The sequence below is a fragment of the Geotrypetes seraphini genome, chromosome 4 (assembly GCF_902459505.1).
Source record: "Geotrypetes seraphini chromosome 4, aGeoSer1.1, whole genome shotgun sequence".
In the NCBI taxonomy this organism is placed as follows: domain Eukaryota; kingdom Metazoa; phylum Chordata; class Amphibia; order Gymnophiona; family Dermophiidae; genus Geotrypetes; species Geotrypetes seraphini.
Genome location: NC_047087.1, coordinates 281,960,135 through 281,973,162, shown reverse-complemented (window position 1 = coordinate 281,973,162; position 13,028 = coordinate 281,960,135). Strand labels below are relative to the sequence as shown.

General features: G+C 42.1%; 1 protein-coding gene across 5 annotated transcripts in view; it reads right to left on the bottom strand.

Moving 5' to 3' along the window:
• Positions 1–13,028, bottom strand: part of CRTAC1 (cartilage acidic protein 1) — a 631,767-nt gene that overhangs the window by 549,573 nt on the left and 69,166 nt on the right. For all 5 annotated transcript variants that reach the window (XM_033942560.1, XM_033942561.1, XM_033942556.1 and 2 more), the window contains one exon: positions 10,401–10,603. In XM_033942560.1, coding sequence (XP_033798451.1) covers positions 10,401–10,603 — 203 coding nt within the window. The remainder of the gene's footprint in view (positions 1–10,400; positions 10,604–13,028) is intronic.

Sequence of the window (13,028 nt, the reverse complement as noted above, 5' to 3'; positions counted from 1 at the left end):
CGGGCTGCATGCGCGGTATACCCGTGAGCGCGGTATACAAAAGTTTTTGTACATAAAATCGTGGTTTCTGCGCGCTATACCCGTGTGCGCGTTTTACACGGGTGCGCGTTATCTGCGTGAAAATACGGTAATCTCTATTTTTATATTGAACCAGTTTACCATGTAAACCTCAACACAGAACTCTATGATCATTCTTAAATAAATTGTCACAAAAGATATTACGGTAATATGCAATGCAAACAAAAACTATTATGAGAGCACTTAAACATATTTCAGTAATTTGTTTATTTTTGCATCATTTCCTAGAAATTCCAGGTAAGTAGATAACATATTACACAAAATGTAAAGCTAGTTGTTGATTTTCCACAAGAAAGAAACTACCATTTTTTCACTAGTGATTTTTAAAATTATGACATCTCCAAAATTGACACACCCTAATACATACATTCATGTGCATACTACAGAAGCCCTGAACCGTAACTCAAGACAATGACAGAAGATAAAGGAAGTCAGCCAGCATTTTTATTTCATCAGTTACGTATTCGCTATTACAATGCTAATGCAATCCCTCAGAAGTTAAAGTGATTTATTCAACCCTTTACACCATGGTCCATTTTTAAACTATAGCCTCCACCGTTATCCTTGTAAACTTGCTTCTTCTCAGATTCTCCAGCTAATTACCGTGTTCCATACTGTTTTGTTTCTTCCATGCAGGGATCATAATGATAATAGGAGACAGTAATTAAGTCACGAAGTCTGAGTCTCCCACAAGATTTCAAATGTCTTTGCAAATTTACACTCATTCCCTGTTCCCATCTCCCCCCTCCCCCCATTAAGCCAAAAGCTCTTCTCATTCTGCTTCATCTGTGGAAAAAAAAAACAACAAATTTGCAATTCAGTTTTATACTTGTGAGCTTCCTGTGTCTTCACAGTGCAGCCTAAACACCTGTTCCCATTGCTGAATGCTCTTCTTTCAAAGCTACAGCTAAGTTAATCTTGGAAAGATTTCTGTGGCCTGTTCATGAGAACTATAACTGTACTGAGAGGGCCAACTGGCGACCATTTTACCAGTCTGTATTTTATTAAAGCCGGGTACAAGTGGATCGATTTTTCGCTCCGTCAAAAATTACAAAGATAAGGGGACACTCAAAGTTACAGGGAAAAATACTTTCAAAACCAATTGGAGGAATTTTTTTTCACTCAGAGAATAGTTAAGCGCTGGAACGCGTTGCCAGAGGATGTGGTAAGAACGGATAGCGTAGCTGGTTTTAAGAAAGGTTTGGACAAGTTCCTGGAGGAAAAGTCCATAGTTTGTTATTGAGAAAGATAGGGGGGAAGCCGCTGCTTGCCCTGTATTGATAGCATGGAATATTGCTACACCTTGGGTTTTGGCCAGATACTAGTGACCTGGACACCGTGAGAATGGGCTACTGGGCTTGATGGACCATTGGTCTGACCCAGTAAGATTATTCTTATGTTCTTATGGTTACTAGTAGAACCTTTAAACCAGTAAACCTTTAAACTACTGCCTTGAGTCTCAAACGCTGATGAGCTTAATCCTATGTCTGACCATGCCATGTTTTGCCATACAATGTCATACTGTTTCCCACACTATACTATATGCCCTATTTATCAAACTGTGTCTGCCACACTATGATTGCCATGCTACGATCTCTAATGCCATGTTTGCCGTTCCATGTCTTCCATGCTATGTTTCGTCATGCACGCTTGCCTTACCAATTTTGCCAAGTCATGTCATACTATATTAACCATGCTTTGTTAATATTATGTTTGCCATATTATGCTTTGCCATACTATGCTCACCATGCTATGTCTCACCATGTTCTATCACATTATGTTTCACCATGTTTTGTTAGATATGTTTTGCCATGCTATCTTTTACCATATGTCCGAGAATGCACCATGGTTGAACATGCAGCCTCGGAACCCTGAGGTTGTGGGTGCAGGTCCACATTGCTCCTTGTGACCCTGGGCAAGTCACCTGCTCCCCCTTTGGCCAGGTACATTAGATAAATTGTGAGCCCACCGTGACAGACAGGGAAATATGCTCGAGTACCTGAAGAAATTCATGTAAACCATTCTGAGCTCCCCTGGGAGAACAGTATAGAAAACTGAATAAAGAAAAATATAATTACTGTCAAACCACCTTCCTTATAGCAATCCCTCCTCCAGCTAAGACACTTTGAAGGGCATTTCAGAAAAAGGTGCTCAAAATTAATTGCTAGAAAAGAATCAGCACTAAGCATGATTCTATCAAGGGTATGTGCCCTTTATAGAACTGTGCTTGGTACCGATTCCCACGCCTAACTTTAGGAAGCCAAAATTATGCCTGCTAAAACTCAATATGAATGGGGGCATGCTGAGGCTATATTTCTATAACTACATGTGCAAATGGCTCTGACACTCCCATGGCCACATCCCCTTTTGAGTTAGCACACGAGGCGTTCAATGCACAAAGCTCTGTAACCTCTGCCTTAACCACACAAACCTTGAACACTTATGATTTTAAAGTGTTTGAGGCTTGTGCAGATGAGGATGGAGCTTGCAGGAATGGGGCAGGAACAGGAAAAGAACTTGCCGGGACAGGAAAACGAGTTCCCACAGGGACATGGAAAAATTTGTTCCCGTACCGTTCTCTACTTCAGACCTGTTTGAAAATTTTGCTTGGTAGGAGTTGGGTGTTCCCTTCTGTGTTATTACAAGGAGTGCTCATTTTAATATTAATGAGCTCCTTGTAATGCGTTTGCATACGGTTTTCGGTGGCCGCTATCACAATTGGTAAAATCCCCCAAGAACCCTTTTGTCCAGCAGAGACTGAGCTGCTCAGTCAAAGGGCCAAGGGATAGTTATTCTAAGGGCATCTAGGACCCCCACCCACAAAGGGAATATCTGAGACTGCTCTGAACTCATCACACACATCAACTTCTACCTTCCATTCCACACATACTTATGTGAGCGGGGCACAGTAAACACTGCAGCCATTGGGCCCTGCAGTTTGGGCTCTAGGGGGAGGATGAGAGATGTTAGACCACAGGATGAGGGAGGGAAGGGGGGAGGACGAGAGATGTTAGACCACAGGAAGAGGGAGGGAAAAGAAGAGCTGCCAAGCTGTGGGAAGGAGAGGAGAAAGATGGTAGATGTTTATAGAGCTGCTATTGTTTTTTATGATGTTCTGTTATGTTTTCTAGGGTTGAGAGATGCTGAGGTTGTCTAGAATAGTATGTGATTATAATACTTTTGTTTGTTTATAATATTATGCATGTTCCTTCTGTTCACCGCCTAGATTTTAAGCGGTTCATAAATTTTTTAAATAAATAGTTACTTGTGAGAGAAAATTACCATGTGCTACATAGAGCAGTTTGAGCGGGCTAAGAGTCCCTTTTACGGGCTAAGCTAAAGCAGGGCTACTCAGTTCTGTTCCTCAAGGTCCACAAGCTCATAACTGAATAAAATAAAATTTAATCTGGAGATAGGCGCCTTGCGATAGGCACATATCTTTTGTAGAATTGCACCTAAGAGAGGTGCCCAACACTAAAATTGATGCCTGTAGGGCTGGAGAAAGACTAAAGACGCCTAAGTGTGATTGACATGCAATGGAGTCCTAACTTTAGGCATCTATCTTTTTAGGCACCAATGTACAAAGAGCATTAGTCTACTTGTCCGGTAAGATGCATCTCTGAAATAAAGTTTTAATGCATCAACAAATCTTGATATGTTAAGATAGTGTTGATAGCAAAGGAGCAATTTCTTTACCAAAACTAGCAGCCTGAACAATTTTTCCATTACAGTTGTCCTTTTTTTTCCCCTCAGCGAAAAGAAAGAAAATGGATTTACAATCCTAGGTCTAGAATTCATCACAAAACATAAGAGTCATTAGAAAGCAGGGCGACATGCCATATAATATCTTATATAAGAAACAGGTGAATTTAAATAAAATGTTAGCCTGTATAGGGAGCCTATAAGTCTTAAGATAAGGCATAATGCTGTCATATTTTTTCAATGAGTGTATCAAACATACAGCTGTATATTTAACTGTTAACAATTTTTTATCAGCTAAGTAGAACAGCCTAAGTCAGGGGTGTCCAATGTCGGTCCTCAAGGGCCGCAATCCAGTCGGGTTTTCAGGATTTCCCCAATGAATATGTATGAGATCTATTAGCATACAATGAAAGCAGTGCATGCAAATAGATCTCATGCATATTCATTGGGGAAATCCTGAAAACCCGACTGGATTGCGGCCCTCGAGGACCGACATTGGACACCCCTGGCCTAAGTAGACAATGTTACAATAGTCCTCGCATTAAGCAAAATTGTTCAAGATATTTATGGATTTTAAGTTTGTGCATTAGTACAAATGTTTTATCCATATATAATTGTGATTAGTTCAGCCCATGGCTGCGAGTGGCTTACCAGCCACTTACCACCAAGGGCCGAACATTGCTCCCCTCCCCCCCAAAAAATTTCACAAAACTAATTTAGGAGCATAAAAAGTGCTAGGCAACAGGAGAACCTTTAGGGCCGGCAAAAGTAGTTAAGATGCTTAGCACTGATTTTCAGCAGCGGTCTCAAATCAGACTAATCATATTTAGGCAAATGAATGGCAGGCCTACGAACATAACCTTTAAGATAAATTAAGATGAATTTTCAGCTGAGAACTTATGCTCCTAAGTTTGGCTGCAAATAGGGTACATATTTCGTAAGCTAACTTAGGTACATAAATTGAGGAGGTCCGTGTTTCTGAATATTGGGCCCTAAGGCCCTGATTACATAAAAAGCGACTAGCTCCTAGGCACTGTTGAGTGCCGGTGTCAATCACCCACTAGGCACCACTTATAGAATCACACCTAGTGGCACTTAAGCATTCTTTGGCACCAGTAGGCTTTTAAAACCACAGGTGCACCGCCATTTAGACCAGGGGTTTCAAAGCCTAAATAAGTGGGCCTATAGTAGGTGTCTACCAGCACCCGTCACACTACACCCAAAATCTGCCTCAAATCTGTCCCTAACTATGACTATTTGCCCGTAGGCACCTTGGTGTACACGCCTACCTCCAGGTTAGGTGTCTAGTGGCTAATTAGTTTGTTATTTTTTTAATTGTTTAATGGTACTTTCAATTATCGGTACTGATTATGCCAATTTAAAAAAATTAAGTTGAACATCTAGACGGGTAGGTGTGCTGATCTAGGCGTCTGACTTCCAGCACCGTTTATAGAATCTGGGCCTAAGTGTTGGAACAGCATTGAGCCTGATAGCCTGCCACTCATTCACAGCATTTAGACTCTTAAGTATCATTAATCCTTTTAAAAATTAGTGGTAGGCTGATTGGTCAGATGCATTGGTGTCTTTTTAGCCTGGTGCCATCTTCAATTGCTGGATTCGTGCCAGCTCTTCCTCCTGATGCAGCATGTTTTATGCGAAACAAGAGAATCTGTCGGGGTTTTGAAGAACGGAGCTCTCTATCAGATTTATGAGAATTAAAATGGATATGGAGCTTTCATAATGCAGGACTGTGAAGCCCCCGATGGTATGGTCAAGATAAGTACCAGTATTTTGGGGGGGGGGGGTTTAATGTATTTATAACTTTCAAATTACATATCAAGCATTGTAACTTGTACAGAAAGAAATTAAACCTGTGAACATATTCCAATAAAGTTTCCACTTTAACAGTAGAAAAATGAAGAAAACAAAAACATAGGTTTAACTTTACTCAAGTCCTCAAATAAAATCCAAGATTTAACACTTGGCGGGAAACAAAGAAATAAACAATAAAGAATCAAGGCTTAAACCCGAGAGCAAAATGTATAAATCAATCAATGAGCTCATGATTTTTCTTTCTCCAAACGGGAAAGTGACAAAAAGATAGTTAACTGAAAGGGTTCCACTATTTTTTATATGTTAGCTGAACAGACTAGATAATTTTATAGGAGAACTAACCTTTTTTGAGATTGGCTTTTGGCACTATAAATTGATTATAGATCAGTTTGAGATAGCTAAGGAGCCCTTTTACTAAGATGTATTAGGTGCTTATGCGTGCCTAACGCAGCTTAAAATGGTGTACCATGAGACACACTCAGATGTCCTACAGTAACTACCACATCTGTGCATGCCAACCGCACACTAAAAAAATTTTTTTTGAGGGTGACTGGGTATTCCTGCATGAATTAGTGCAGCTACATCGCCATGTGCTAACTGGTTAGTGAGCCCTTACCGCCTACAAAATTGGTGGTGGTAAATGCCATGAGAAAATCTTTATTGTGAACCGCTTAGAACTTGTTATGGTATTAGCGGTTTACAAAAATGAAGTTATTATTATTATTATTAATGGATGCACATTAATCACAACATTAGTCCATGGCTGTTAATACAAAAAAATAGGAAAAATGGTAAAATGCTATGATTACAATGGTCATAGTGTGGAGAAAAGACCTGAATAAAGATGCGTTAAGGCCACTTTTTACTGCACCTTAGTAAAAGGATTCCTTAGTGATTTCTTGGTCAAATGCTGAGCTAGTAAGATGCAGCTGTATAAAAGATGGCTTAGTGATAGACAATGTCAAATCAGAGGTCCAATTGAAAGGCGCTAATTCTGCCGACAGCTATCAGCGTTATCCTTGGAAATTCAATGCAGGGCCATGTCCAAGCTCCAGCACTGAAGGTACACGAAACCAGTGAAAACAGTCAAGCAAGTGCCATAAAGGTTCACAGCACAGAAATAATGAAGCAAATAATGATAAAATGTCAGAAACTGAAGTTTTACCAGAATATCACAGAAAAATTTCTATCCTCATGCACTGTAAGCTTTACGCAACCATATTGATAGAATATAATTTAATCACCCATACCACATAAAACAACTGATAATATAACAAAATGATATGGACAAATCTTTACCAGGTCTCATAAAATAAGGTTAAGCAAAATGATGGAGGTGTAAATTAATGTCTGCACAATAGAAAAAAAAAAAAAGGATTCACAATAAAAGCCAAAAGCACAGGAAAAAAATTTCTCAAAATCATTTAGATTCCCCATCATTTTCAATTTCTAGACCACCAGCAGTTGCCCATCATTAGTAAGGCTTTGTTCTCCCCAGGTATTCATGCAAACCATTCACTACCACCCAACAAATACCTGGAGAATTATACACAATTGAGCAATTTCTAACTGCAGTGAAAGCAATTTTCAAAACAATCTACCTGTGTTAAAGCAGACTAACACATTAGGATTACAGTATCATTTACAGTAAAGTCCAATGAAACAGAGCAAAACATTCTGCAAACTCCAATATAGTGCTGAAAAAGAGAATAAATACAAGTACACAGTACTTCAAATTCTTTATTCTCTTGGGAGCTCTAAAATAAAGTCCGACAAACCCTCCACCGGGAGGCCGTTCCACACATTCACCACCCTTTCCTTGAAAAAGTATTTTCTCAGGTAACTTCTTCGTCTATCCCCCGTCACCGTCATCCTATGCCCCCTCACTCCAGAGTTTCCTTTCAATTAAGAGACTCGCCTCGTGCGCATTTATGCCATGTAGGTATTTCAACATCTCTCTCATATCTCCCCTCTACCACCTTTCCTACAAAGTATATACATACGTGCCTGCATGCTAGTGTTCTAATCATTTGCACATGTAATGCACACAAATAATAGTACCCGTTTTATAGAACAGCCCCTTACGAATGGCAGTTCATAAAGTGGGTGCCAAACGTGTGCAAGTGACCAGAATATTGGCGTGGATTCAAATATTCCAGCTATACGCCATTCAATAAGAAAGCGCTGAAATGCAATGATGCATAGTTTGAAGTAGAGAATGACACGGTGACAAAATTCATCACCGTTACCGTCCCTGCGGATAACCGCAGGAAACCATCTTCATGTCATTCTTTAAGGAGAGAGGGAAGAATCAGAGTATGAATGGCCACAGCCACTGACCCTCAAGCTTTGCTTTGAAGAATGCTGGTGTAGAAGGACTGAGGTTGAAATAGACACTACAGAATGACAGTCTCTGGTATCCAGAGCAGATATTGTGATGTCATAATGCCTCATTCCACCAGTGCCTAAGAGCCAATCACATCAGTGATGTCACAATGGCTTCATTATCCTTGGCTCACATAAGAATCAGAGTATGAATGGCCACAACCACTGACCCACAAGCTTTGCTTTGAAGAATGCTGGTGTAGAAGGACTGAGGCTGAAATAGACACTAGAAAATGACATGGGATTATTTCCTGCGGTTATCCGCAGGGACGGGAATGGTGATGAATTTTGTCACTGTGTCATTCTCTAGTTTGAAGGTCAGCAAACACATGTAAAATTACATTATACTATCTAATTTATGCACATTTCTTTTGCAATCTGGGCGTTAAGTGTTTGCACTGGCTATGTCTAGAATAGCATTCACACCTAAAACACATTTATACCCAGGATACTAGTGTTCAACAAAGGAAAGTAGGCATATATTTTCCTTTATAGGATAGGCTCCATTTGGTTCTCTCCAGAAGCCTAAATGTAAACCTCCCCTTTTTCAAACTGATCAATTACTGTGCAAAATGACAAAGTCCTACGTGCTAACGAGTGAAGTGATTTAGGGCAGGACTATGTCTTATATATAAAAGGGTTCCTGGGTAAATAGCAGGCATAACTTTTAAACATCTAACTTTATATGCATAACTTTAAATGGTTTTGTTTTCAAAGCGGTATTTATAGATTTTTGCCAATTAAAGCAAAACTTATACGACCTCTTAGCTGGAGTGAGTTTTGATGGTAGCTTCAGAGATTGGGAAGGGAGGCCAAGGCCAAGCAGACTTCTATGGTCTGGGTCCCATACATGGTATAAAACAGATCAGGATCAAGTAGAGTTGCCAAATGGAAAATCCAGACCCCCCCTAGACCCACCCCCCCCAGGCCCGCCCAGTTCTGCCCATCCCTGCCCTGTAAATGCCCTAATCCCAACCCCAGTCCTGCCCTAGCCCCGCCCTCCGCTGCCTGCTCTTGTCAATGACATCACACGCGGACTTCCTCCATGCCCGACACGATTTGAGCCGGGTTTTGAAAAGCAATCCGGACCTCCGGACATATCCTCAAAAGGAGGACATGTCGTGGGAAATCCTGACATCTGATAACCCTGGGATCAAGGCTAGAGCAACTCCAATAGTTGGGAAGTCGGGCCAATGCTGGGCAGACTTCAACGGTCTGTGCCCTAGAACTGGTATACAGAGAGATTTAAGTATGCCAGTGTTTAAATCATGAAGTGGAACCAGTACAGAATGTCATATACAACTCTGGACACCTTGTGGGAAGGCTGGATGAAACATGCAGATCTTTAACTGCCGACGTATACTGTTAATTTATAGTTAACTAGTCTTTAAGCCCGTTACATTAACGGAAGCTAGAATAGATGTGTGTCTGTCTTTCTTTCTGTCTCTCTCTTTCCTTGGCTGTCCACCACCACCCCTTCCCTGCTCCCCCTGTCCAGCAGTAGCCCTTCTCCCTTTGTTTTAATCTCCCCTGTCCAGCAGCACCTCTTCCCTGCTCCCCCTTGTCCAGCAGTAGGCCTTCCCCCTTTGTTTTACATCTCCCCTGTCCAGCAGCACCTCTTCCCTGCTCCCCCTTGTCCAGCAGTAGGCCTTCTCCCTTCCTTTTACCTCCCCCCTGTCCAGTAGCACCTTTTCCCTGCTCCCCCTGTCCAGCAGCAGGCCTTCTCCTTTCATTTTACCTCCCCCTATCCAGTAGCACCTCTTCCCTGCTCCCCCTTGTCCAGCAGTAGGCCTTCTCCCTTCCTTTTACCTCTCCCCTGTCCAGCAGCACCTCTTACCTGATCCCCCTATCCAGCAGTAGGCCTTCTCTTTTTCATGCTCCCCCTGTCCAGCATCCGCTAGCCCGGGCAGCCTCGGGGCTTTTGCTAGGCCGGCCCACCTCGCATTATCGAAGTGGGCCGGCCTAGCAAATGCCCTACAGCTGCTGCGTTTGCTGGTCCGGGGGTGAGAAGAGGCGTCCCGGCAGCGCAGGAGTCAAACCGCCACCACCGCTGAACTCATTGCACGCCCCACGCACCGAAAATCAAATTCGGCATGGAGTCAGATCTCATGGACACAGGGATCACAGATTTTCTACTGCGCATATGCGGTAAGGGTTTTATTATTAAGGATAAATCCAAATAAGTATATATTTTAAACATTCAGTTATATATTTAAAAGTTAAATATGCAGTTGTGCCACCGACTACTGACCCCTAAGCAAAAATGAGAAAATGCCAACTCTAGAGCCCCAATTTTAAAAAAGGGTCATCATACACATTTCATCAAACCACAAGAAACATCCTGCTCAGAATCCCTTCAAACCCCAGGACGGTGATGCGATAATCCTTCTAGAGAAACCTACCCAGCGACCACGATCTCGAAGTCTCCATCGCCGTCCACATCGGTGACAGCTACTCCATAGTTCAGCTGAGTGGGGTTGCTGTCGTAGTCGGGTGGGAGCACGGCGTTGGTGGCAGCTGTGAACATGGGGTCAGATCGCTGGGTTGCCCCACAGCAGAGTACTATAGATAACAGCCACGACAGGACCGGCATCATCTTTGTAATCTGAAACCAAATCAATACATTTGTTTAAATCTCCAGTTCAAGTAAAGTGAAAAATCAATGGGCAGAAATAGTGAAGCACACGCTAGGAAACTTAAGAGAGAAGGCCGAGTGCCATGTGGCTTTCTTTATCATGCCTAAGGCAGACGTACGCTGGCTTTTCCCATGGAATTTTCAAGCTCACCGAGGTCTCTGAGGACGTCTACAATTCTTCAGGGCTGGGTAAGTTCTGATGATAAAGGATCAAAACGTTCTTTGCTATAACAGGGAAATTGAACTCCGTCTTTAGATTTATCTAAAGACTATCATGGCCACCCTCAATACATACATACCACTTCTAGACCATAGGGCAATTGAGTAACTGGGTGCCATGTTTTAGGCGCTACAATAGGAAGCACTAAGCACCAATAATGTAGCAATATCTGTAAACGTATAGGTTGGGCAGACTGAATGGACCATTCAGATCTTTATCTGCCGTCATCTACTATATAAGGGTGGATATTTAGCTGCCACCAACTTTATCACCTGAAATTCAATGTCAGGCCATGTCTGGGCATTTGTGGACAGATACAAATTTCTGGCAAGTGTGGTATTTGGCACTTAAATGGTTATGGTGAACCACAAAGATAGAAGTGTGTTTTAGGCATTTATGCAGTCCTGTGTTTTCAGGATATCCACAATATATATTCATGAGAGATATTTGCATGCTGAATATTCATGAGAGATATCCTGCTACATGCTGAATATTGGCACTTAACCACATAAGTGCTGACCCCTCCAAACGTAAGGAAGTTCTTCTTCACCCAGAGAGTGGTAGAAATCTGGAGACTCTTCCCGAGACTCTTATAGGGGAAAGCACCCTCCAGGGATTCAAGGCAAGGTTAGAAAAGTTCCTGCTGAACCAGAACGTATGCAGGTAAGGCTAGACTCAAATAGGGCACTGGTCTTTGACCTAAGGGCCACCACATGAGCAGACTGCTGGGTACGATGGACCACTGGTCTGACCCAGCAGCGGCAATTCTTATGCTATGTTCTCCCCTTGGTCACCCACGTAATAGCTGGCTATAGCTTAAGGCCTAATTGAGTATATCTAGGGTTACCATATTTTTCTCTGGGGGAAACCCTGGACACATGACCCTATCCGTTTCACCTCCATCCCACCCCGTTCCACCCCAGCCCCACTCCCACAAAACTTCCTCTTCTTCCGGATGAGATCCAGCCACATTTGGAGGGCCCGAAGCATGCGCGGATGTGTGCGACGTCATCTGCGCATGCTCAGAGGCCCTCCATACGCGGCCAGAGCTCGTTGGGGCTTTCTAAAACCCATCTGGGAGCCCAGACAAGTCCTCTAAAAAGAGGACATGCCTGGGTTTTCCTGGGCCTCTGGAAACTCTGAGTATATTAGAGCACTATCTGGTTTAAGTGTCACTGAATATGCCCAGTTAGCCCCAGACAAATGGGGCTATTTAAATCCATTTGGATATTGACCCCTTGGAATACTGCACCTCTCTGCATATATACCCCTTTACAGTTAACCCTTTCAGGACCATAAGGATCGTAGGCCAATTTTTGTGGTTTTGATGACATTTTTATGGTAAAAAGGGCTTGCAGATGCCAAAAAATTGATTTTTTTTTGTGAAATATCATTATTTTTTTTAAAAAAAATCAAACTTCTGGCTTATGGACAGTGTGGCAAGTGAATCTTCTCGTCAATCTGGCAACAACGCTAATGAATGAATGTCGGAACCAGTTTGTTTACATAAAGGCAGTATCCTATGGAATCCGTACATATCAAATTTAGAACTGTAGACTATCCCAATCAAAATTTATAGCATTTTAAAGTTATGGGACAAATATGTCCCTTGGTCCTGAAAGGGTTAAACACTAGTTCAGCGTTTCCCAACTTCAGAGTACTCCTAAGTTGAAAAACTTTCAACTGAGCACCCCAGCAATGATCAGCTACATTCTATTAGAAAATTACTTTTTCTATCCTTATTCTCTAATCATGTTTGTCACAGTATCTGGTTTCTGCTTTTCTCCATCTGACACACTCTCCCCCCCCCCCCCCCCCTTCCGCCATGCAGCCATCTCCTCGGTAACAAACCAATGGTCCATTTAGCCCAGTATCCTGTTTCCAGCAGTGGCCAATCCAGGTCACAAGTACCAGGCAGAATCTCAAATGGTAACAACATTCCATGCTACCGATCCCAGGACAAGCAGTGGCTGTCTTAATAGTCTATGGACTTTTCTTCCAGGAACTTGTCCAAACCACATCCTCGTGCAATAACTTCTAAAGCCTATAATTATTCATTGAGTGAAAAAATATTTCCTTCTTTTCTTTTTAAAAACGTTACCAACCAAGTGTTCCCTATTCTTTGAATCAATTTTTCACACTTTCAAAAAGAACACTTTAACCTGTTTTATACCA